This window comes from Salmo salar, chromosome ssa16 (assembly GCF_905237065.1).
Source record: "Salmo salar chromosome ssa16, Ssal_v3.1, whole genome shotgun sequence".
In the NCBI taxonomy this organism is placed as follows: domain Eukaryota; kingdom Metazoa; phylum Chordata; class Actinopteri; order Salmoniformes; family Salmonidae; genus Salmo; species Salmo salar.
This window is the reverse complement of record NC_059457.1, coordinates 67,176,872-67,199,335: the sequence shown is the minus strand read 5'-3', so window position 1 is coordinate 67,199,335 and position 22,464 is coordinate 67,176,872. Positions and strand designations below refer to the sequence as shown.

Sequence of the window (22,464 nt, the reverse complement as noted above, 5' to 3'; positions counted from 1 at the left end):
GCTTTCTGTCTAAACTACTGGCACACAGCTCGGACACCCATGCATATGTAACCGATGTGAAATGGCTAGTTAGTTAGCGTTGGTGCGCGCTAATAGCGTTTCAATCGTGTGATGTCACTCGCTCTGAGACCTGAAGTAGTTGTTCCCCTTGCTCTGCAAGGGCCGTGGCTTTTGTGGCGCGATAGGTAACGATGCTTCGTGGGTGTCAGTTGTTGATGTGTGCAGAGGGTCCCTGGTTCAAGCCCAGGTTGGGGCGAGGAGAGGGACGGAAGTAATACTGTTAGACATACCCCACAAGAGGTCTCTTCATAGTCCCCAAGTCCAGAACAGACTATGGGAGGCACACAGTACTACATAGAGCCATGACTACATGGAACTCTATTCCACATCAAGAAACTGACACAAGCAGTAAAATTAATTAATTAATTAAAAAGCAGATAAAAAAACACCTTATGGAACAGCGGGGACTGTGAAGCAACACAAACATTGGCACACACAATAACATATGCACTATACATACACATGGATTTAGTACTGTAGATATGTGGTAGTGGTGGAGTAGGGGCCTGAGGGCACACAGTGTGTTGTGAAATCTGTGAATATATTGTAATGTTACATTTTTTTAGAAACTGCCTTAATTTTGCTGGACCCCAGGAAGAGTAGCTGCTGCTTTTGCAGCAGCTAACGGGGATCCATAATAAATACAAATACAAATACTGCTGTCCACAAAAAACATTGCTGTACGTCTGAAGTTCGCAAAAGAGCACAGAGATGTTCCGCAGCACTACTGGCAAAATATTCTGTGGACAGATGAAACTAAAGTTGAGTTGTTTGGAAGGAACACACAACACTATGTGTGGAGAAAAAAGGCACAGCACACCAACATCAAAACCTCATCCCAACTGTAAACTATGGTGGAGGGAGCATCATGGTTTGGGGCTGCTTTGCTGCCTCAGGGCCTGGACAGCTTGCTATCATCGACGGAAAAATGAATTCCCAAGTTTATCAAGACATTTTGCAGGAGAATGTAAGGTTAGGTGATGCAACAGGACAACAACAGCAGACTGTGTTTGTCTATTGTTGTAACTTAGATGAAGATCAGTTAAAATGTTATGACCAATTTATGCAGAAATCCAGGTAATTCTAAAGGGTTCACATACTTTTTCTTCCCACTGTATGTCAGAGTTACTCCAGATTTTGTATTTAGAGTCATTCAAATATGGCTGCACTGTACCTATAGATGCAAGTTAGCACATATTCTAAAGCTAAAAATACTTATCATAATGTTTTCACTGATTGCAGATAAAGAAAGATAGTTCCTACATGATAGAGCGCTTGCTTTGTTATCCAACTGATATTGTCCTTTCTCATCCTGTGGACCCCGATCATTGCTGCTCGCAGCTATATTTTTCCAAAATGTACAAATTGAAAAAAAAACTTCCCCGACAATGATTTATCACCTACCTGCACCTTGTACCTGCACCCGTTTTTCACCTTGACATTGACACACATTCATCAAATAGGAAATCACAGTGTAAAACAGCAGAATTCCATATCTGGTGTATTTCAAAATAGATAGCTAACAAAGCTAAGCTACTTGACAGAATCGATGTAATATATTTTTTTTAAAGGCAAGAAAATACGCACGCTTTGTGGCATCTCGGCTTCCGTTCAACTTGTGGTCACAACGACAAAGCGAAAATAAAAAGCATAGCAATTAGCTACCCAGCTAATCCCTTGCATGACTCAGTCGCTGTACATTTCACAGGTTTATGAAGAAATGGAAATGGAAATGGACATGGTCAGGGGACCGGTAAGTGAAAGACAATTGTATCTCAGATTGTACATAATACATGGTCAGTAGCTACAGTACAAGGAGCAAGTGGAAGGATGCATGTCAGCTCGGAGTTGCTATTTAACGTTAGTTATACGGAGACTATAAAAAAGTCAATACAGTAATGAGACTGTCAGAGGCTTTGGTAGGCATCTAGTAATTATGGCATGACGTAATCCTCCAAGCTAGTTGCGTCATTTCAAGCTAACGCATTAGCTAATGGACTGAAAATGGTATTTCATCAAATAAATAGCTAACAGTGTCTAGCTAACGTTAGTTAGCTGGCAACTCAAACAGGGGGGGTCAGTGTTAGCTAGTTTACGTCACTCCAACATGATTGACAGCTAGCCATGTAAACCGTGAAAAGAAAATCTCTCTCTCTCTCTCTCTCTCTCTCTCTCTCTCTCTCTCTCTCTCCTGTCAACAACACAAGCTCTCGCGTACTGTCACTCGTGCTGGTTATTTTGAAGCTACCTGTAGGGTCTGCATGCAATTCAATTAGGCAGTGTTACCATTAGGTAGTCATTTTTGTAAGTTGTCTTGTGTCCAATGTTGTTTACCGTATTCGATACAGGGCTGAATTTAGAAACGGATTTGGAGTTTTTCAAGTTGAATTTCACCAGTCTATGCATCAGCATTGCCATGGATAAATCTCAGTGATGGAGTCCCAGAGAAAAAGGTGTGTTGCCCCTAGGTCGGGTGTTGTCAATAAATGTTATGTGATCATCGTATGACAACTCATAATATTCTATGCCCTCACCAAAGCTCTTGTTGTTTCTCTAGCTAGCTACTATAGCTTCTGTTCCAGGGCATGTTTTGTCTTGGTAATTCAAAAACAATGTATGCTTTGTCAGTGTGGTTGTTCAGAATCCTTGAGACATGACTTGTGTCTGACTGACTGTCTACTTCTGTATGTATTCTCCAGCTCTGGTAAGGAGGACAGTTCAGGGGAGCGAGGGTCGCTCCACACCTGGAAGGGCTACTCCTATAGTGTCACCCCAGAGAGAGTGCTCCTGTCCAGGCCTGTGCTGCAGGCTGCCCTGGGGACACGCCATGGGATTCTACTGGTGGAGGGTGAGAGTCAATGGACAGCCTTTGATATAATTGCAACACATTTATGATTAGCCTGCTTGATCTATAATTAAAATATACATATATTTTGCATTGGGTTTGTTTACTGATGTACACATACTACTGGCAATCATTTCTAACAGATCCTTTTGTCTAATGACTGGAATGTTGTGATGTATTTAGGCGGGCAGGTGTATAGCTTCGGTGAGTTCCCATGGAAACAGAGCCAGGTGTCGGAGGCGGGCCCCCTGAAGCCTGTCCTAGAGAGCGCTCTCAGTGGCCAGCGCGTGGTCGCCGTGGCAGCGGGCAGCTTCCATAGCGGGGCGCTTACCGAGGACGGCGGGGTCCACATGTGGGGGGAGAACTCCTTCGGCCAGTGTGGCCTGTCCAGCCTCACTGTAGTCCCCAACCCTACTCCAGTGGCTGTCCTGGACCTCGACACCAGCCCCCCCCATACCATCCGTGTCCTGGAGCTGGCCTGCGGGGAGCAGCACTCCCTTGCTCTCTCTGCCCAGCACGAGGTGTGGGCCTGGGGCAGCGGCTGCCAGCTGGGCCTGGTCACCACCATCTTCCCCGTTTGGAAGCCCCAAAAGGTGGAGCACCTGGTGGGCAGACATGTCCTTCAGGTGGCCTGTGGGGCCTTCCACAGCCTTGCCTTGGTGCGTTGCCTACCCCCTCAGGAGTCCCGGCGCACCCTGCCAGACAAGTGTGGCCAGTGCCACCAGCTGCTCTACACCATGACGGACAAGGAGGACCACGTCATTATCTCAGATAGTCATTACTGCCCCCTAGGGGTGGAGTTGCTGGCTGAGGGAGAGGCCAGGCTGGGGCCTGGAAGGTCCCCTCCACTAGGGCTTCAGAGCTCCCCTTCAGAGCCCCTCCTCTCTTCTCATACCTCGGCATCAGCGCCAGGTCCCCACCCCTCCATAACAGAACATACAGACTATGAGAGTGGGAGGGCAGTGGCACAGAATGGGGAAGTCTTAACCACCACAGACTCTGACATCGCTGCTGCTGGGACAGACTCCGATCAAGCTGTTGGAGGTGCAGGGTCTCGGAATTCCCCCAACCCTGATGATCAGGCAGTGAAAGAATATCTCAAACTGTCTGACACCTCTTTGGCTGATGAGACTGCCAAGATGACCATAGCAGGAGCAAGTTTTCAGGTTAGTAATAATGAGTTGTTGCTTTAAGCCTAAAGCTACCCATTTTTGCACATTTGGTGGGTGACAAACAGAATTTCTTGTAGTTTGAGGTCTTTGAAAAGTGACAATGAGCTGTCACGCTGTGTTTCCTGGGTCGTGTTCATTAAGGCACGCAAAGGTAAAACATTTTCGCTAAGGAAAACTAAAATGTGCTTTTCTTATAGGTCCAGGAAGTCTTCCTGTTTCTGTCAGTTTTCTTTTGTGTGTTGCCTAATGGACCCTGTGTTTGTTTCAGCCCCCAGCAGATAGCCTTGACCTTCTGACCTCTGACCTCATCCCCGGGGTCATGCCAGTGACCACCAGCTCTGCCCTCAACAGCCTGGTCTCATCCTGTGCCTCCGCCGTGGGCGAGAGAGTGGTCTCCACCTACGAGGCTCTGTCCCTGAAGAAGATGATTAACTACTACTACCCTGGGGTTGGGGGTGTAGCAGGAGTACCCGGTGGGGTGCCAGGGGGCCCTGCGGAGGAGCGGGTGCGTCTGGAGGAGTCCATGCAGGGGAAGAAGAGCTGCAGCACCGGGGACATCCGTGAGGAGGAAGCCGAGGGCCTGAGTCGACGTCTCTCTCTGCCTGGACTCCTCTCTCAGGGTAGATACGCTGTTCGTCTCTTATCCTCTGCTCATCGCCTCTTATCCTTATCTTCCTCCTATACTCTGATGTGTAAGTATGCGTGTGTGTCCCCACTCATCCAGCCTGCGAACATATCGTCCATCTGAACTACAGTACTATACAGTATGTTTGGGATTGCTGTGAAGGCTCACCGTGTGTGTGTGTGTGTGTGTGTGTGTGTGTGTGTGTGTGTGTGTGTGTGTGTGTGTGTGTGTGTGTGTGTGTGTGTGTGTGTGTGTGTGTGTGTGTGTGTGTGTGTGTGTGTGTGTGTGTGTGTGTGTGTGTGTGTGTGTGTGTGTGTAACGTTATGTGGGTTACAGTCAGTGAACGGTGGTTTTTGTTCTGAGATTAAAGCTGTCAGCCATAGAGGAATGTGAGGCCATATTAATGTGAGGACTTAACCAGAAGGGAGGGAAGGAAGGAGAGGGGAGGGTGAGAGAATAAGACCGAGAAGAAGGGAGCGAGAGTCCGTGAGGGAAGGAGAACTGAGGAAGTCAGTGTGAAAAAGATGTATCTTTGTGTGCGAGAGTGAGGGGGAGGGGGGGTGGAGAGGACAAGATGGCCTGATAATCTCTTGAGAAACAGTCACAGTGGTAGGGCCTGCAGTAACGGAGTAATCTTCTATTGTCACTTTGGTAGGGTGACAGCTGAACAGTAGGATTTGTCCCTAGCTCTCCGAGGGTGTCTTATGGGGATTTGGGATATGCAAGAAACGAATATGACACATGGGTATAATACACGCTTGTACATGTCCTGTGAAACGGGACAAATGAAAACACCCACCAAATGATTATTATTATTATTATTAGCTCCCTGCTGCAGCCAAGAAGGGGACAGACAGCTCACCGCTCCCCTCTCTTGGTGGCTCCCCCTGTGGGCTGGCAGGTGGCTCCCCCTGTGGGCTGGCAGGTGGCTCCCCCTGTGGGCTGGCAGGTGGCTCCCCCTGTGGGCTGGCAGGTGGCTCCCCCTGTGGGCTGGCAGGTGGCTCCCCCTGTGGGCTGGCAGGTGGCTCCCCCTGTGGGCTGGCAGGTGGCTCCCCCTGTGGGCTGGCAGGTGGCTCCCCCTGTGGGCTGGCAGGTGGCTCCCCCTGTGGGCTGGCAGGTGGCTCCCCCTGTGGGCTGGCAGGTGGCTCCCCCTGTGGGCTGGCAGGTGGCTCCCCCTGTGGGCTGGCAGATGGCTCCCCCTGTGGGCTGGCAGATGGCTCCCCCTGTGGGCTGGCAGATGGCTCCCCCTGTGGGCTGGCAGGTGGCTCCCCCTGTGGGCTGGCAGATGGCTCCCCCTGTGGGCTGGCAGATGGCTCCCCCTGTGGGCTGGCAGGTGGCTCCCCCTGTGGGCTGGCAGGTGGCTCCCCCTGTGGGCTGGCAGATGGCTCCCCCTGTGGGAGCAACCAACCCACGCCTCCCCAGTGACGTCTCGGTCTGTCTGTCCTCATTAACACTCCCTCCCATACGCTTACTGTGGTAGTGGCTCCGGCGGGTCTCAATGCCTCGTCGTCTGGAGGATGCTGTGAGGGCTGCGTTTCTGGGTTATTTTAGAAATGTTTTGTATTTCCAGAGTAGATGATCACTCCATGACTAAACCAGTCATCCTGAGCATTTCTTTACAGTTGTTTACACTCACCCGTGGAACAGAGAGGACCTCATCCGTAACATTAGCTGCAGTTGACCGCCGTAACTGAACATGGTTTGAGAGGAAGCGTAGAAAATTTACCATTTTAAGAAACATATCGGTCTGTCTCCGTCTGTAGTGTCCCCCAGGTTGCTGCGGAGGACCAGCCGGCCCCGGGTGCGAGCGGTGCCCCTCACCCCTGTGGGAGGGCTCCCAGAGGCGGGGGAGCTGCTCCCCTCCCTGCAGACCGAGGTGTGGAGCTGGGGGCGGGGCGAGGAGGGCCAGCTAGGCCACGGGGACAACCTCCCCAGGTCAGTGTCCACTCTACACCAATCACTGAGGGCTGGGGGATGAGAACCATGATGATTGACGGTTGTGTAGACCAGTAAAGCATCAGAGTATGAGCGCTGAATCTGATCTAGGATCTCTTTGGCCTTTGAGATAAATAAGATTACATGGACAGGTTGGACCTGATCCTAGATCAGCACTCCTACTCTGAAATGCTTTGGCCCTGGTTGTTGACTGAGAGGTGTTTCTGACCTGCAGGTTGCAGCCACTGTGCATCAAGTGTCTGAGCAGTAAGGAGGTGGTGCTTGTGGCAGCTGGGGCACATCATTCCCTGGCCCTGACTGCACAGTCCCAGGTCAGGAACTACATTATCACTCCTCATGATAATCTGAGTCTGAGGGATTCCTCCCAACTGTGTGAACATTTGTGTGTTTGTGTGTGTTCAAGGTCTTCTCCTGGGGTAGTAACAGCTCTGGCCAGCTGGGACACATGGCGTCTCCTACTACTATCCCTCGCCTTGCCAAGGTAAGAGTGTGTTTCTTTATTTGAGGAAAATGGTGCCCATACAGTAGTCTTTACTTCCTTTATTCATTCAGCAGCGACGCCCCACCGCTGGGCAATGCATGTGAAGGGTGTTCTTTGGCTACCTTTGCCACCGCTGCTGAAAACAATCTTAGGAGAAACACTGCTAACCTATATACATACCCATGTGAATAAACTCTGCAACAGCAATTAAAGCACTCTCCGTCATAGAACAATAACGCCACATTTCCACTGGGGATTTATCCCAGTGTTTTACCCCGAAAGGCTGAGACTTTTCTGTTTCCATCTACGCTCGCCGGCTCCCGCGTCTCACTGGGCCATGGCTCCAGCGGCCCTGCTCTGACTTGGAGCCAAGGCAAGGCCCTGGGGTCTTTTCAGATTTTAATTTAACTAACTGTGAACTTGAACACCTTCTCACGAAGCAACGGTCTTGAATGACGCGGAGGTTGTTGATTCTGCTCGCCACAAGTCTCCTGATGGAAACAATAAGACTACCTTAACATAAAACACAGGCGACACCCTGGTGTGGGGCTAAGTCTCAATGGAAAGCACCCTCCACTGCTTAGTGATTGCAAATCATAGGACATATATATAGCTATTGCATTTGTGCAGGACTGTTTGTATAAGCGTGAGTAGCCTTGGCGTGTGCGAGATGCAGCTGTTCATATCTCCTTTATCTGTAGCATGAGGCAGCTTGATGTACAAATACACCCCCTGGACAGGACACTAGTCTATCGCAGGGCCTTCCCTCCAATCTATCTCCTTAATGCTGATTGGCAAACAGAGACGCGTCAGGTCCCATTTTTACAGTCTTTGGTATGACTCGGCCGGGGATCGAGCTCCCAACCTTCCAATCTCGGGGTGGACACTCTAACCACAAGGCCACAGAGTTGTAGAAGCCTAGCGCAACACAAAAGGCTGTATGTACAGTGATCTGATCTGCTCTGTTTGTCCCTGGTGTGACCCGGTAGCTGTCTGAGGGGATCCGTGTATGGGACGTGGGTGCGGGGGCGCAGCACACCCTCCTCCTGGCCGATGGGGACTGCTACCAGCCCATCCTTTACTATAGCGGACAGCAGGTCAGAGAGGGGGTGCAGGACGCACCCCAGGACCAGACAGAGGGGTACAGCTACACCCAGCAACCAGTGCTGCTCCCCTTCTGCATGAACGTGAGTAGTGGGTCACACACACATACACTGTAGTGAACTCTTGCTGTGTTCCGTTTTTAGTGTAGTCTGCATCTGCTTCGTGATTTCAACTGACGTTTGGCCTGACGGTGGTGTTTGTGTATCCGTGTTTTAGTTGGGCTACGTGAGCGGCGTGTTTGCGGGGGGCCAGAGCTGCGTGGCGCTAGCCGACCGCAACGTCATGGGTTTCATCGCCAGCCTCCACGAGCTGGCTAGTGCCGAGAGGAAGTTCTACTGCAAGCTGAGCTCTGTGAAGAACCACATACTGCGCCCTCTGTTGGACCTGGGTGAGAACTACCGCTGCTGCTACAGCTCCGCTGGACAGAGGCCGTGGGTCAGAGGTTAGGGAGAGGGAGAAGGATGATTTTTTTTGTTATTATCTGTACAGACCTGTAACTTTTGGTTAACCGTGTGCTGGACTAGAGTAAGTTAGTAAGTATTAGGTTGGTTTCTGTTGGATGTGTGTGTTCTTTCACATAGTCTTTGTTAACGTGTGTGTGTGTGTGTGTGTGGCGTGTTCTCCGTCTATCCCTCAGAGTCGTTGAGTACGGCTCTAGGCCCGGCGTCCACAGTGCTGCTACGGAGCCTGGCGAGGTGTTATAGCCGCCTCTGTCACCTGACTGGCCAGCACTCTGCCTCCCTCACCGCCAACCTGCGCCGCCGCCGGGAGTTTAAAAACCTGGTTATGCTGGAGCATGCCAGCATCTTCCTGGACACGTACAATGAGTATGTACAGTTGTGTACACAAACGCACAATGTCTGACACTCCCACTGGTTTTTAATAGGTTGTTTACATGCAGTTCTGTGTGTATAATGACCTCTCCTCTCTTTCCGTTCCTTCCCCCTCCTCATCGCACCCTGCCAGGTACTGCTGCTCTGTGGGTAACTTCCTGGTGATGGGGGGCTTCCAGGCTCTGGCCAAGCCCTCGCTGTGAGTATACACACACACACACACACACACACACAAGGACATCTAGCAGCCCTAGCTTATTATCCTTACCATTTGCGTGCCCGTTATACTATATGTTCATTATCCTTAACATTGACCTAGGCCTGTGAGCTCATTATCCTTAACATTGACCTAGGCCTGTGTGTTCATTATCCTTAACATTGACCTAGGCCTGTGAGCTCATTATCCTTAACATTGACCTAGGCCTGTGAGCTCATTATCCTTAACATTGACCTAGGCCTGTGAGCTCATTATCCTTAACATTGACCTAGGCCTGTGTGCTCATTATCCTTAACATTGACCTAGGCCTGTGTGCTCATTATCCTTAACATTGACCTAGGCCTGTGAGCTCATTATCCTTAACATTGACCTAGGCCTGTGAGCTCATTATCCTTAACATTGACCTAGGCCTGTGAGCTCATTATCCTTAACATTGACCTAGGCCTGTGTGCTCATTATCCTTAACATTGACCTAGGCCTGTGTGCTCATTATCCTTAACATTGACCTAGGCCTGTGAGCTCATTATCCTTAACATTGACCTAGGCCTGTGAGCTCATTATCCTTAACATTGACCTAGGCCTGTGAGCTCATTATCCTTAACATTGACCTAGGCGTGTGTGCTCATTATCCTTAACATTGACCTAGGCCTGTGTGCTCATTATCCTTAACATTGACCTAGGCCTGTGTGCTCATTATCCTTAACATTGACCTAGGCCTGTGTCAGAGGACAGCTGTTTGATGCCTCGAGACTCAAGAAGAGACTCAGGAAGCTCATGCAGCTTTAATTGGAAAGGGAAAAGTCAAAGGATTAATTCTTATGGATTGTTTTTAATTATGAAACGGGTGGTTTGAGTCCTTAATGCTGATTTGCTGACAATACCACGGATATGACAAAACATTTTTTTTATACGGTTGTAATTACATTGATAACCAGTTTATAATAGCAATAAGGCACCTCGGGGGTTTGTGGTATATGGCCAATATACCACGGCTAAGGGCTGTATCCAGGGACTCCGTGTTGCGTCATGCATAAGAACAGCCCTTAGCCGTGGTATATTGGCCATATACCACAAACCCCCGAGGTGCCATATTGCTTAATCATAAACTAATGTGTTTCTTCATCAAGGCTTCAACCAAGAGCGACTGAATTACCCATCTCATACTTTTAACTGGTAAGGTGAACGGTGAATTAAAACAGGAAATCTCTTATTTCCTTTTCCATCTCTCCTCTGTTCGCCATCCTCTCCTCCCTCCATCCCCTCCACCATCTTCTGTTCCTCTGCTCAGAGAATTCTTTGGGAAGTGTCCAGAGCTGTTGCAGCGGCTGGCAGAGTCCAGCGAGGAGAACATTCCTCTGAGTGACCTGTTGGTGACTCTCTTCTACCTGCCCATGAGACACCTTCATGAGTATGGCAGGCTGCTGCTCAAACTGGGAACCTGCTTCGAGGTGGTACGTGGAGGAACGAGGACCGGGGCGTGCACACACACACACACGCGCGCACGCTCACACACCTTCATACATACTCTCACTTTCTTGTGTGTCTCTCTCTCTCTCTCTAGAGCTCAGTGGACTACCAGAAGCTGCAGGATGGCTGCTCTAAGTTTGAGGCCCTGGCTCTTCATCTGAAGAGGAGGAGGAAGGAGGCAGAGTACACGTACCACTTCTGGAAGAGCTTCCCTGGCAAGATGACGGTCAGTGGCCTGGTCAGTCGGTTTGACCACAGTAATCAGTGCCAGATTCACACTACTGAGCCAATGCCAACATACTGTGCTCGCTCAGATATTTTCTTTTCACATTGTCCTTTCAAGCATGGTTCCAGCAATTATGGTGGATTTATAATCAAGCCAGCACAGTACAGCTTGGTTTGGCTCCATAGTGTGAAATGGGTATAAGAGCTTTTATTCAGGCCAAAATCTCCAGTTTTACCAACCTCTTATCCCATTTGACCTGGTGATCCTGTACTAGGATTCCCTGCGTCAGCCCCGCCGGAGGCTGATCTGTGAGAGCAGTAACAAGGCCCTGACGCTACAGAACTCTGGAAGGTTCTCTGTCAACTGGTTCATCCTCTTCAATGATGCACTCGTCCACGCTCAGGTAAACACAGCTTCTCACAGCTCTTACAGCTGGCTCTTACAAAGGTGCCAATGTCCTTCGTTCTTTCTTTCATTCACTTTTTTAATTTTTTTATTCGTTTTTTAACACCCTCAGAGCATTTGATATGAATATATCTGGTGTGTTGACTGACTCCTATCAAGTTGTGTGTTTGTCTTTGTCCTATCAGGGCGTGGTACCCTATAAAAGCCTTGTAAGTATGCAGCAGCAGCCAGTGTACTGACCCCCTAGTCAATGCAGTGTCCCCGTGTGGCCAGGGCTTGGCTTAGGACATAGGTTTGATGTAGCAGCTCTTTAGGCACCTTCTGCCTGTCCTAAACCACAAACACCGGCTTCACAGCTTGAAATAACACCCACACAGACAGACTGTTTTTCTGACCTTCTTCATGCACCTATGGTGTACTAACACCTGGCTGGAATAAGCCTTGATTTCTTGAAGCTCACAGTAAACAATGGTGGTTATTTACCTTCTCTGCCTTCTCCCTCAGGCTTTAACTAATACAGCTGCCCCTGAACGTTAGGAGCCTCGTAGCGGGTTCTGTACACCACTCTACAGTGAGCAGCTTCTCCTCAGCCGAGCCCAGTGCCCCCTGCCCTCTGATGCTAGCCTCCAGGATACTGTGTGTTCTTAAAGCTGAACTCATACCTTTTAATAACTAAGGCTCTCTGTAGTATATTGCCTACTTTTATGACCTGGTTGTAGTCCTAGCAACACGTTGACTCTGCTTACAGACGTCAATATAAACACAAATCTGAAGTTAAGACTGACGTTATTGGGTCTTCCCAATGTGTGCGTCTTGGTTATCTATCTAAGATGCCTTCTGGCCCATTTTTTGTTAGTTTTTGCTATTTGGAGCCTTAGTTATCATTACTCTGAAACCATGTGACACAACACGTGAGGATCAGCCGTCTCAGGTTCACTTCTCTCAAACAGTTTCTGTTCCTTTTTGATTTATGTTTAATCCCAGGAGAACGTTTTCTTGTGTTTTGATGACGTAGTGAGCGTTTTTAGTCCCCGTCGGTTCCACCTTGTGTGCTGTGTCTGTCGGCCTGCCTCGTGCCCTGTCGCCCTCGCCTCTCCGTGTGCCATGCATATTGGCATCTCCTAGGTCATGTGACTGTGTTAGCGCCCGTGCCCTGACTACTTCCCTGACTGTTGAACCAGTGTACTCTATCTGTAGCTGAGTGTATCGGCATACTGATGTCTCTCTCTCTCTTCCCTCCCTCTCCTGCAGTTCTCCACCCACCACGTCTTCCCATTGGCCACACTGTGGGTCGAGCCCATCCCGGAGGAGAACACTGGCCTGTGAGTCTGTCAATCACCCTATCTGCCCAATCAGTGTTTAACTGGTGTGTTATTGACCCCTTAGCTCAGGGTTTCCCAAACTCGGTCCTGGGGATCCCAAAGGATTCCCGTTTTTTTATTTTCCCCCCCCCAAGCACTACACAGCTGATTCAATTAATCATCAAGCTTTGATAATTTGAATCAGCTGTGTAGTGATAGGGCAAAAACCAAAACCTGCACCCCTTGGGGTCCCCAGGACCGAGTTTGTGAAACGCTGCCTCAGCTGTGCTGTGTTCCATCCAGGCATGGACTGAAGGTGGTCTCACCTGAGGAGACGTTCACCCTGTTGGCCTGTTCTTCCATGGAGAAGGTAGGCCAATAGCCAGGCTTCACTACTCACCTGTTCAGGTTACAAGTATGTAGTGGTTGTGTCTTTGTAGGTTCTTGTAAAGCTGCCTAGTTGGGTTCTGTTTTTGGAGCGTGTGGTGACAGGTAGTGTAACGACCCATTCAGTTCAATTAAATTCACTTCAATATGGCTATTAACTGACCTGTGTTCTCCAGGCCAAGTGGCTTCGCTCCATCAACCAGGCGGTGGACCAGGCCATGAGTGGGGCGGGGCAGTCAGGCTCAGGGGCAGGGCAGAGGGCGGAGCCTCCCATCTCCCGGACCGCCTCCTACACCTTCTACAAGGACAGCCGTCTGAAGGAGGCCACCTACGAGGGCCGCTGGCTGGCCGGCAAGCCCAATGGGAGGTGGGTCTGGCTGGGGAAGGAGGGAATCAGGACCTGGTGCTTCTGGTTCCACTTCCGTACAGTCACAATCAATTGAGGGGTTGTAGGAAAGCGCTGACTTGTTGTGTATGTGTCCTTGTTTCCAGGGGTGTGGTGAAGTGGCTTGATGGGAGAATTTACACGGGGACGTTCAAGAACGGACTGGAGGATGGGTCAGTCAGTGTAAATCGATCAATGTGCCAATCATCATAGTGAGAAATAAAGGCATTTGTCATTGTTCTGCTGTTTGTTTATGGGCCATAGTTTTGGAGATTACGTTATGCCCAGCAAGACGTTGAACCTGAACGACCACTATCAAGGCCACTGGAAAGAAGGGAAGATGCACGGCATCGGAACATACAAGTGAGTCTGTTTGGCTTTGTGAGGAGTTCAACGTTATTTAACAAAGTCCCTTAAGGTTAAAAATCATCCTTATTTTAAAAGCGTGACCTGGAGTTTGCAGGCATGTCTGTGTACATCGGCTGTAGGGTTTCCGCTGTGTATCCTACCAATGTGACTGTCGTCTATGCAGGTATGCTACAGGTGAGTTGTACGAGGGCTCGTTCCAGGACAACATGCGCCACGGTCACGGGATGCTGCGCAGCGGCACGCTGAACTCCTCCTCCCCCAGCGTCTTCATCGGCCAATGGGTGCACGACAAGAAGACGGGCTACGGCGTGTTTGATGACATCACCAGGTAGCGAACCGCTCCAGCCCACCATTTTCATACTACCGCACTAAACTACCGAGCTGGCCTGGTTACGCATCCAGCTAGCTCAGTACGGTTGGGGTTGGATTGATAGTGTGGAAAGGGTATTGGTGTATCTGAAGTGCTGATGTTACGTGGTGACCTGTGTTGTTCCGTCAGAGGAGAGAAGTACATGGGCATGTGGCAGGATGACCAGCGGCAGGGCACGGGCGTCATAGTAACCCAGTTTGGCCTGTACTACGAGGGAGCCTTCAACAACAACAAGATGCAAGTGAGTCCTGGGCAGTGGGGTTCTTCCTCCTGACGCTAGCTGAACGTTAGCACGTTAGTGCCAAGGTGTTAGAGGAGAGGAAGATAATCACCTCTCCATTTATTTATTTTTATTTTTTTTTTTATTTTTTTATCGCTGTCTCAGGGCACAGGGGTCCTGCTGTCTGAGGACAACACCACATATGAAGGAGAGTTCTCGGAGGACTGGACTCTCAACGGAAAGGTCAGTGAAAGAAGAGCGACGCCTGAACACTCTCTCTCACACACAGCTTGCACTCGTAGACATTTTCGCTTAGCCACATACATTTATGCAGACACATGTATAATACAGCACATTGCTGTCCCTATCTCTCAGGGTGTGCTGACCATGCCTAATGGGGACTACTTTGAGGGCTCCTTCACCGGGGAGTGGGGCTCCGGCCTGAAGGTCACCGGATCCTTCTTCAAGCCCAACCTCTACGACTCAGACGGGGACAAGGGCCGCGCTGTGTACGTCTCTGTGCTATTGGTTTTAGTATGGTGGAGGATTAGCATATTCAAAGATTTTGATCTTGAGTGTTTAAAAATATATATATTATATGTACAAATAAATTGCAAGGCTGTCTGTCCGCAGGACATGTTTTTGCATCTATGCCTTGAAAAAAAGTTTTTGAAATGAACCCAGTGAAAGTGTATGTGAACATAGAAATAGTGTATTAATTCCTTGTATGTGCGTCTTCAGTAAGCTGGGGCGCCTGGCAGTGCGTCCGGAGGAGAAGTGGAGGGTAGTGTTTGAGGAGTGTTGGATGAGGCTGGGCTGTGAGGCACCTGGCCAGGGAGAGAACCAGCGAGCCTGGGAGAACATCGCTGTAGCCCTGACCACCAGCAGGAGACAGCACAGAGACAGGTAGAGAGAACAGAGACCACACACACAGTACTTCCACCTCACACTCACTATTTCTCTCTCTCACACACACACACACACACAGACACAGAGTACAGTAGTCTAAGTGATATTGATGTGTGTTGCAGCCCGGAGATGAACCTGAGTCGGACTCAAAACAGAACTCTGGAGAGTCTGGAGTTCATCCCTCAGCAGCATGTTGGTCCTGTTACCATGGAGAAGTATGACAGTATCCGGCGTTACCTCATCAAGGTGAGCCAACGACCCCCAGGTGACTTACTAATCCTCCTAGTCCCTCTCAGCCAATGGACCCACGCACCAACGTGTCTGACAAGCAATATTCTTCAGTATGAGTTAAGTTGTTTTTCTAATAATCATGAAGAGATGTCTGAACTGTGGTCCTGAGGTGTCCTTGTTCAAACTGATTTACTCTTTAGTTCTAACCTCTGACTTAACACCACAAAATATGAAATCCTGAAACTCACACATTAACCTTCACAGTCCTCCATTTTGTGCCCCCCCCCCCCCAGGCGTGTGACACGCCCCTGCACCCCCTGGGCAGGCTGATGGAGACCCTGGTGGCTGTCTACAGGATGACCTACGTGGGGGTGGGGGCCAACCGCCGCCTCCTGCTGCAGGCTGTCAACGAGATCATGTCCTACCTGGCCCGCATCTTCCAGCTCGTCAGGTGTGTGTATATTGCCTAAAACGGTTAGATACTATTTTTCCATTCAGTTTGACCCTAGGCTAGCCTGTTTAAGCCATGTACTGTATGTGTGATGTTTTTGTGTCGTTCAGGTTCCTGTTTCCAGATCTGCCTGAGGAGGGTGGAGCGATCCCTGAACCATCCTCTGACCCCCAGGATAAGAAGGACTCCAACTGCACAGACACCCAGCTAGAATCCCCCAAACCTGGGTACGACCATAGCATATCCACCCTCCCTGGTTGGAGCCAGTGGAGAGTCTTCAGTGGTGTGGCTACGCAGCAGTCGTATACTGAATCCATTGTCTTAGCCTACATATTTATCTAGAAGTCATCTCTATGTAGTTCTGTTTATTTGATTGAGAGCACGTCTATATCATGGATCTGTTTTGCAGTGGAGGGTCCAATGGGAGCTACCTATGGAGGATTATGTACAAAACTATAGTTGATTACGTTACAGTATGTCTTATGTAAAAGAGCATATGTCACTGTTCTTTAAATACTGTTTCCTTCCAGAAGAAAAATGAAGTATTTAAGCCCCTGAATGTGTGGTTTCCCCAGGCGTGTGGTGAGTAGCTCCGCTCTGCTCCTGCCGGTGTTGCTGCCTCGTCTCTACCCCCCTCTCTTCACCCTGTACGCCCTGGAGAAGGAGAGGGAGGACGACGTGTACTGGGAGTGTGTCCTCCGCCTCAACAAACAGCCAGACGTGGCCCTGCTCGCCTTCCTCGGCGTGCAACAGTGAGTCTCTCTCGGACTGACCAATGAGGTTGGGAATGAATAGTAGCCTCTTGCGACCCTTCTGATCTCGCAATCGTACATTCTGTTGAATCCGTGTAGCGAAACAGAATGTAAGCTTGCGAGGTCAGGATAGTCTTACGAGGCTAAATGAAAAGGACCCAAGTTTTTATTTATTTTTTCCCGATCATGTAACTTGACGCTCCTGACCTGGAAAATACTGTAGTTATAGCATGAAAAATTCATCTCTTTTTGATTTCAGTAAGTTTTGGCCGGTTTCAGTTCCAGTGTTGGGGGAGAAGACCGAGGTATGACACTAAGCACATTCTGAATCACACTGCCCTCCTGTGGGTGAACTACAACATTACATCAAGTACATGTTAGATTGTCCTTACTGACAGTCTCTCTCCTCTTTCTAGGTTGTGTCCAGTACAAAAGACGCCTGTTTTGCCTCGGCAACGGAGACCTTACAGCAGATCAGGTACGCTTTATCCAGAGCAGTATTATATCGTCATGAATGAATGAGTCTCATGCACTTTTATGATATTGTGGTTGATGTGTATTAATTATTTATTTTTATTTTATTTTATTTTTTTCAGCACAACGTTCACCCCATCCGACAAGCTGCAGGTGATCCAGCTGACATTCGAGGAGATCACAAAGGAAGTGATGTCATCTCTGGAGGATAACTTCCTGTGGTCCATGGACGACCTGTTTCCTGTGTTCCTCTACGTGGTGCTGCGTGCCCGGTGAGCCGATGAGAACACACACGTCTCTATGTTCCTGAGAGATGCGCAGAAATCTGATTTTTATCCTATTAGAATCAGAACTACAAATCTATTTACAGTACCAGTCAAAAGTTTGGACACCTACTCATTCCAGGGTTTTTCTTTATTTTTACTATTTTCTACATTGTAGAATAATAGTGAAGACATCAAAACTATGAAATAGTACACATGGAATCATGTAGTAACCAAAAAAGTGTTAAACAAATCAAAATATATTTGAGATTCTTCAAAGTAGCCACCCTTCGCCTTGATGACAGTTTTGTACACGCTTGGCATTCTCTCAACCAGCTTCATGAGGTAGTCACCTGGAATGCATTTCAGTTAACAGATGTACCTTGTTAAAAGTTCATTTGTGGAATATCCTTTCTTCTTAGTGTGTTTGAGCCAATCCGTTGTGCTGTGACAAGGTAGGGTTGGTGTACACAAGATAGCCCTATTTGGTACAATACCAAGTCCATATTATGGCAAGAACAGCTCAAATAAGCAAATAGAAACGACAGTCCATCATTATTTTAATACATGAAGGTCAGTCAATCCCGAACATTTCAAGTGCAGTTGCAAAAACCATCAAACGCTATGAGGAAATTGGCTCTCATGAGGACCGTCACAGGAATGGAAGACCCAGAGTTACTTCTGCTGCAGAGGACAAGTTCATTAGAGTTACCAGCCTCAGATATTTCAGCCCAAATAAATGCTTCACAGAGTTCAAGTAACACACATATCAACTTTTCAGAGGAGACTGTGTGAATCAGGCCTTCGTGGTCGAATTGCTGAAGAAGAAACCACTACTAAAGGATACCAATAAGAAGACACTTGCTTGTGCCAAGAAACACAAGCAATGGACATTAGACCGGTGGAAATCTGTCCTTTGGTCTGAGTCCAAATTTGAGATTTGGTTCCAACCGTCGTGTCTTTGTGAGACGCAGAGTAGGTGAACGGATGATCTCCACATATGTGGTTCCCACCATGAAGCATGGAGGAGGAGGTGTCGGGGTGCTTTGCAGGTGACATTGTCTGTGAATGATTTAGAATTCAAGGCACACTTAAGCAGCATGGCTACCACAGCATTCTGCAGCGATAAGCCATCCCATCTGGTTGGGGCTTAGTGGGATTATCATTTGTTTTTCAACAGGACGATGACCCAAAACACAGCTCCAGACTGTGTGGGGTATTTGACCAAGAAGGACAGTGATGGAGTGCTGCATCAGATGACCTGGCCTCCACAATCACCCAACCTCAACCCAATTGAGATGGTTTGGGATGAATTGGAGGGCAGAGTGAAGGAAAAGCAGCCAACAAGTGCTTAGCTTATGTGAGAAGTCCTTCAAGACTGTTGGAAAAGCATTCTAGGTGAAGCTGGTTGAGAGAATGCCAAGAGTGTGCAAAGCTGTCAAGGCAAAGGTTGGCTACTTTGAAGAATCTCATATAAAATATGTTTTGATTTGTTTAACACTTTGTTGGTTACTACATGATTCCATATGTGTTATTTCATAGTTTTGATGTCTTCACTATTATTCTACAATGTAGAAAATAGTACAAATAAAGAAAAACCCTTGAATGAGTAGGTGTTCAGACTTTTGACTGGTTGTGTGTGTCTGGTTAACCAAGGCTGTGTTTCTCTTCAGGATCAGGAACCTGGGGTCAGAGGTGAGTCTGATAGAGGACCTGATGGACCCCTGTGTACAGCACGGAGAACACGGCATCATGTTCACCACACTCAAGGTATATACACACACAGCATACATTCTATGGCAGATACCATCCAAATGCATGCACTCAAACTCAACTTATTTAGATACTCATAACATATTGTGACTGATGCACGCTTAAACACACTGCTTCATAGGGAATAAATGAATCTGTAACTATCTGTATAATATATTCATTTTATTTCCCTCTGTCTGTCAGGCGTGTTACTATCAGATCCAGCATGAGAAGACCACATAAGAACCACAAACAATCTCTGTACTGTATACTGCAGCAGCTCTATGTAAAGTGGCAGTCAGCCAATTAGAGGGCAAGGATTGTAGAGGTTTTGAGTGATGCTGTGTCAGGGTCGTCACAGGAGGGTCAGGATGACTGACAGACAGGCTGCTGACTGTTCCCCCGTAGCAGGATCCCCTTACATACACACATACACTGACGCATGCGCTTACACACACATACGTAAACACACACACACACTACACAGCTCCCCGCTCTAACCACTGCCTTTTGGTGACCATGTCATCAGGCTCATACACCTACTTGATTGATCAGGTTGACCTCTGTAAACCCAAGGTGTTGTAAAACTGTTTTGGCAGTTTGGCCAGTTCATCTGTCCATAGGCTTTGTGACTCCTTAGCCCCTGAATGAAGGAACCTGCTTCTTGAGCCGTCTGGAGTAGGGGCTTACTGTGATCTCCGCCGAGCCGGTGGAGTTTTAGCTTGATCGTGGACTGTTGTGAATATGACTGGCTATTTCCTATTCACCCTATAGTAGTGGCAGAGATGATAACCGCCTCGTTTGTCGCCCAGCTCTGGTAGTGAAATGGAAGTCTATGAAGAGGAACTGAAACGTTTAAATCCAAGTGAGACTCACCCTGAACTTGGAGCCTGTCTAATAACGAGACACCATCCTGTATGTACAGTATGAGGTGGCAACAAGTACGCGCCACATGGCCACCTGTTGCTTCCATCGGACCTCAGCCCTCAAAAGCACATGTTATTTAATGGACCAACGCAATACGTCACGTTGATTCCACTTAAAACACGAAAAGGATTTGACCTCCGTGCCATCGGCGTCTGTGTACGGAGCGCTAGCCAGCACTCACTCAGAGCAACACCAGTTCAAGTTGTTTTGTAGTTGAAATGTAAAATGCACACTCGGTACAGTTTTGGTGTTATTGTTGTGTTCATTATTCTGGGGAAAAATCTGAACTATACAGCTCTGTATTCAGGTGATTTTTGAAGATGTGAAGTTGGGTGACGCTCTGTTTCTCACGTAATGCAGTTAAATGACAGCCAGCTAATGTGCACCTCATCTGCTAGCCTTTTAAAACATTTCCATTCCTACTGCGTTATTTGTATTTATAACCACTCTGTTTGCACGGTATTTATAATGCTACAAGATGTTTTTTTTTTCCAGGTCACTTTATTCTACACCAGAGCTGTAATTCTAATGAACACTCAGCCACCTACATGAAATGTTGACATTTTGATGGGTAACACACAGTAGAAGACGGTTTCTTTTTTGTTATAAATCTCTTCCTGCAACATAGCTCATGTAATATTCATGTTTGGGGTTCCTCAAATCAGATGGAAGCTATTACCAGGAAGCAATATTGTTAATGTATTTGTTTGGTGTGCTCCTTTCATGCAGACAGACTTATGACAGTATTATGCAGTATTTGTTACTACCTGCAAGGCAATCACTACCCTGAAGAAACTGTCTCTGTTCAACTAGTTGGGGGCTGATCATGTTGTAGTGGCATTGTGATGGTTATACAGTGACATTGAAGTCTACCAAAAGCAATTTTCCCTGTTGCAAATTGGCACAATGTTCTTTAAAAATCTTTTTTTTATATCTCAAATCTGGGCAGAGTTATTAATCTGGGGAATATAGTTTGTTACAACTATTAATTGAGTGTTTGATGGGACATGCAGTACATAAGAATTGCTATTTTAAACATAATTTGATTGTAACCTGGTATTTGGTTAAGTCTTTATTCAGCTTGTTTGTAATTTGTATGGTCATTCCAAGATTTACTTCCATTTTCCCTCATAATTCCTTTGGCAAGGACTGGTTATTTACCTGTATATTTGTTTACATCTGAAACACATGACATGAGGTGCTGCATGACAGGAAATATCTCAAGTGTTTGAATAACATACATTATGATCTATGAAGGAAGATGTGACTGCTTGTACTTCCAGGTTAAGGTGTGTTCAATTGGACAGAGCTATCTGTATGTCACGTTTTGTCTTTTTTAGGGGAATGATGTCAACATTTTTGTCTAATGTACATCTTAATGTAACGAAATGGCAATAAAGCGAGCTGACAAAGTTCCCTTTAAATGAAATTTGCCGCTGTCCAAGTTTGCCTTAAAAAGTAAACCCTATGTTCCCTGTTAGTTTGGTTTAATGGGTTAGAAACTTTCATTGTAACAGTCAGATTAGAGGCCAAAGGTGACTGTTTTGTAAATATTTGTAGTGCTGCTGACAATCCTTTAAGCTTTCTCCCATTTCTAAAAAGCTAAAGAGGCAAAGGGTGAATTAATGACAATACAAAATAACTTTCTAAAGCCAAAACCTTTTTTACAGTGCAGCAAGATAATCTTAGATTAATAAATGACTTCATAAATCACCATTAACAACCAGTTTCTGATGTTTGATGAAACATTGGTAGATAAGTCCACAGTAAGGAGTTGACTGTGTGACAGTCTTAGATTCAATCAGATAGAATGTTTTGGTGGTGTCAAGTGGAACTGGAACTGCGTTGGAGCCGTCAAATTGGTGAGCAGCTGTTCTGGTGTGCTATTATGCTTGCCCGGGTGGAACTGTGCAAATCAAAATATACACTGCTCAAAAAAATAAAGGGAACACTTAAACAACATCCTAGATCTGAATGAAAGAAATAATCTTATTAAATACTTTTTTCTTTACATAGTTGAATGTGCTGACAACAAAATCACACAAAAATAAATCAATGGAAATCCAATTTATCAACCCATGGAGGTCTGGATTTGGAGTCACACTCAGAATTAAAGTGGAAAACCACACTACAGGCTGATCCAACTTTGATGTAATGTCCTTAAAACAAGTCAAAATGAGGCTCAGTAGTGTGTGTGTGTGGCCTCCACGTGCCTGTATGACCTCCCTACAACGCCTGGGCATGCTCCTGATGAGGTGGCGGATGGTCCCCTGAGGGATCTC

At 47.4% G+C, this 22,464-nt stretch overlaps 2 protein-coding genes across 10 annotated transcripts in view; one reads left to right on the top strand and one right to left on the bottom strand.

The window, feature by feature from the left end:
* LOC106574248 (cyclin-dependent kinase 15) overlaps positions 1-1,778 on the bottom strand; it is a 32,635-nt gene extending 30,857 nt beyond the window's left edge. Inside the window, exon 1 of one of the 2 annotated variants that reach the window (XM_014149984.2) lies at positions 1,648-1,778. The gene's annotated coding sequence lies outside the window, so the exon portion shown is untranslated. The other variant, XM_014149985.2, reaches the window with a different exon arrangement.
* Positions 1,529-21,611, top strand: LOC106574246 (alsin). Of its 8 annotated transcripts, XM_014149978.2 has the most exons (35): positions 1,529-1,813; positions 2,409-2,513; positions 2,760-2,908; positions 3,089-4,071; positions 4,346-4,697; positions 6,466-6,637; positions 6,873-6,969; positions 7,062-7,139; positions 8,129-8,326; positions 8,460-8,685; positions 8,881-9,070; positions 9,210-9,275; positions 10,582-10,744; positions 10,855-10,998; positions 11,261-11,389; positions 11,577-11,600; positions 12,643-12,713; positions 12,996-13,062; positions 13,256-13,446; positions 13,572-13,637; positions 13,729-13,827; positions 13,997-14,161; positions 14,333-14,444; positions 14,589-14,666; positions 14,799-14,932; positions 15,165-15,329; positions 15,455-15,578; positions 15,857-16,014; positions 16,125-16,241; positions 16,590-16,766; positions 17,026-17,071; positions 17,183-17,244; positions 17,363-17,512; positions 19,177-19,273; positions 19,460-21,611. In XM_014149978.2, exons 2-35 carry the CDS (start codon positions 2,494-2,496, stop codon positions 19,496-19,498), a joined length of 5,109 nt encoding a protein of 1,702 aa, XP_014005453.2. In that variant the 5' UTR covers positions 1,529-1,813; positions 2,409-2,493; the 3' UTR covers positions 19,499-21,611. The 8 variants fall into 8 exon arrangements, with proteins under 8 accessions (XP_014005453.2, XP_014005457.2, XP_014005455.2 ...); XM_014149982.2 differs by lacking the exon at positions 11,577-11,600 and having other exon boundaries at positions 8,460-8,631; positions 10,855-10,986; XM_014149980.2 differs by lacking the exon at positions 2,409-2,513 and having other exon boundaries at positions 1,687-1,813; positions 8,460-8,631.
* Positions 21,612-22,464: the final 853 nt, after the last annotated feature.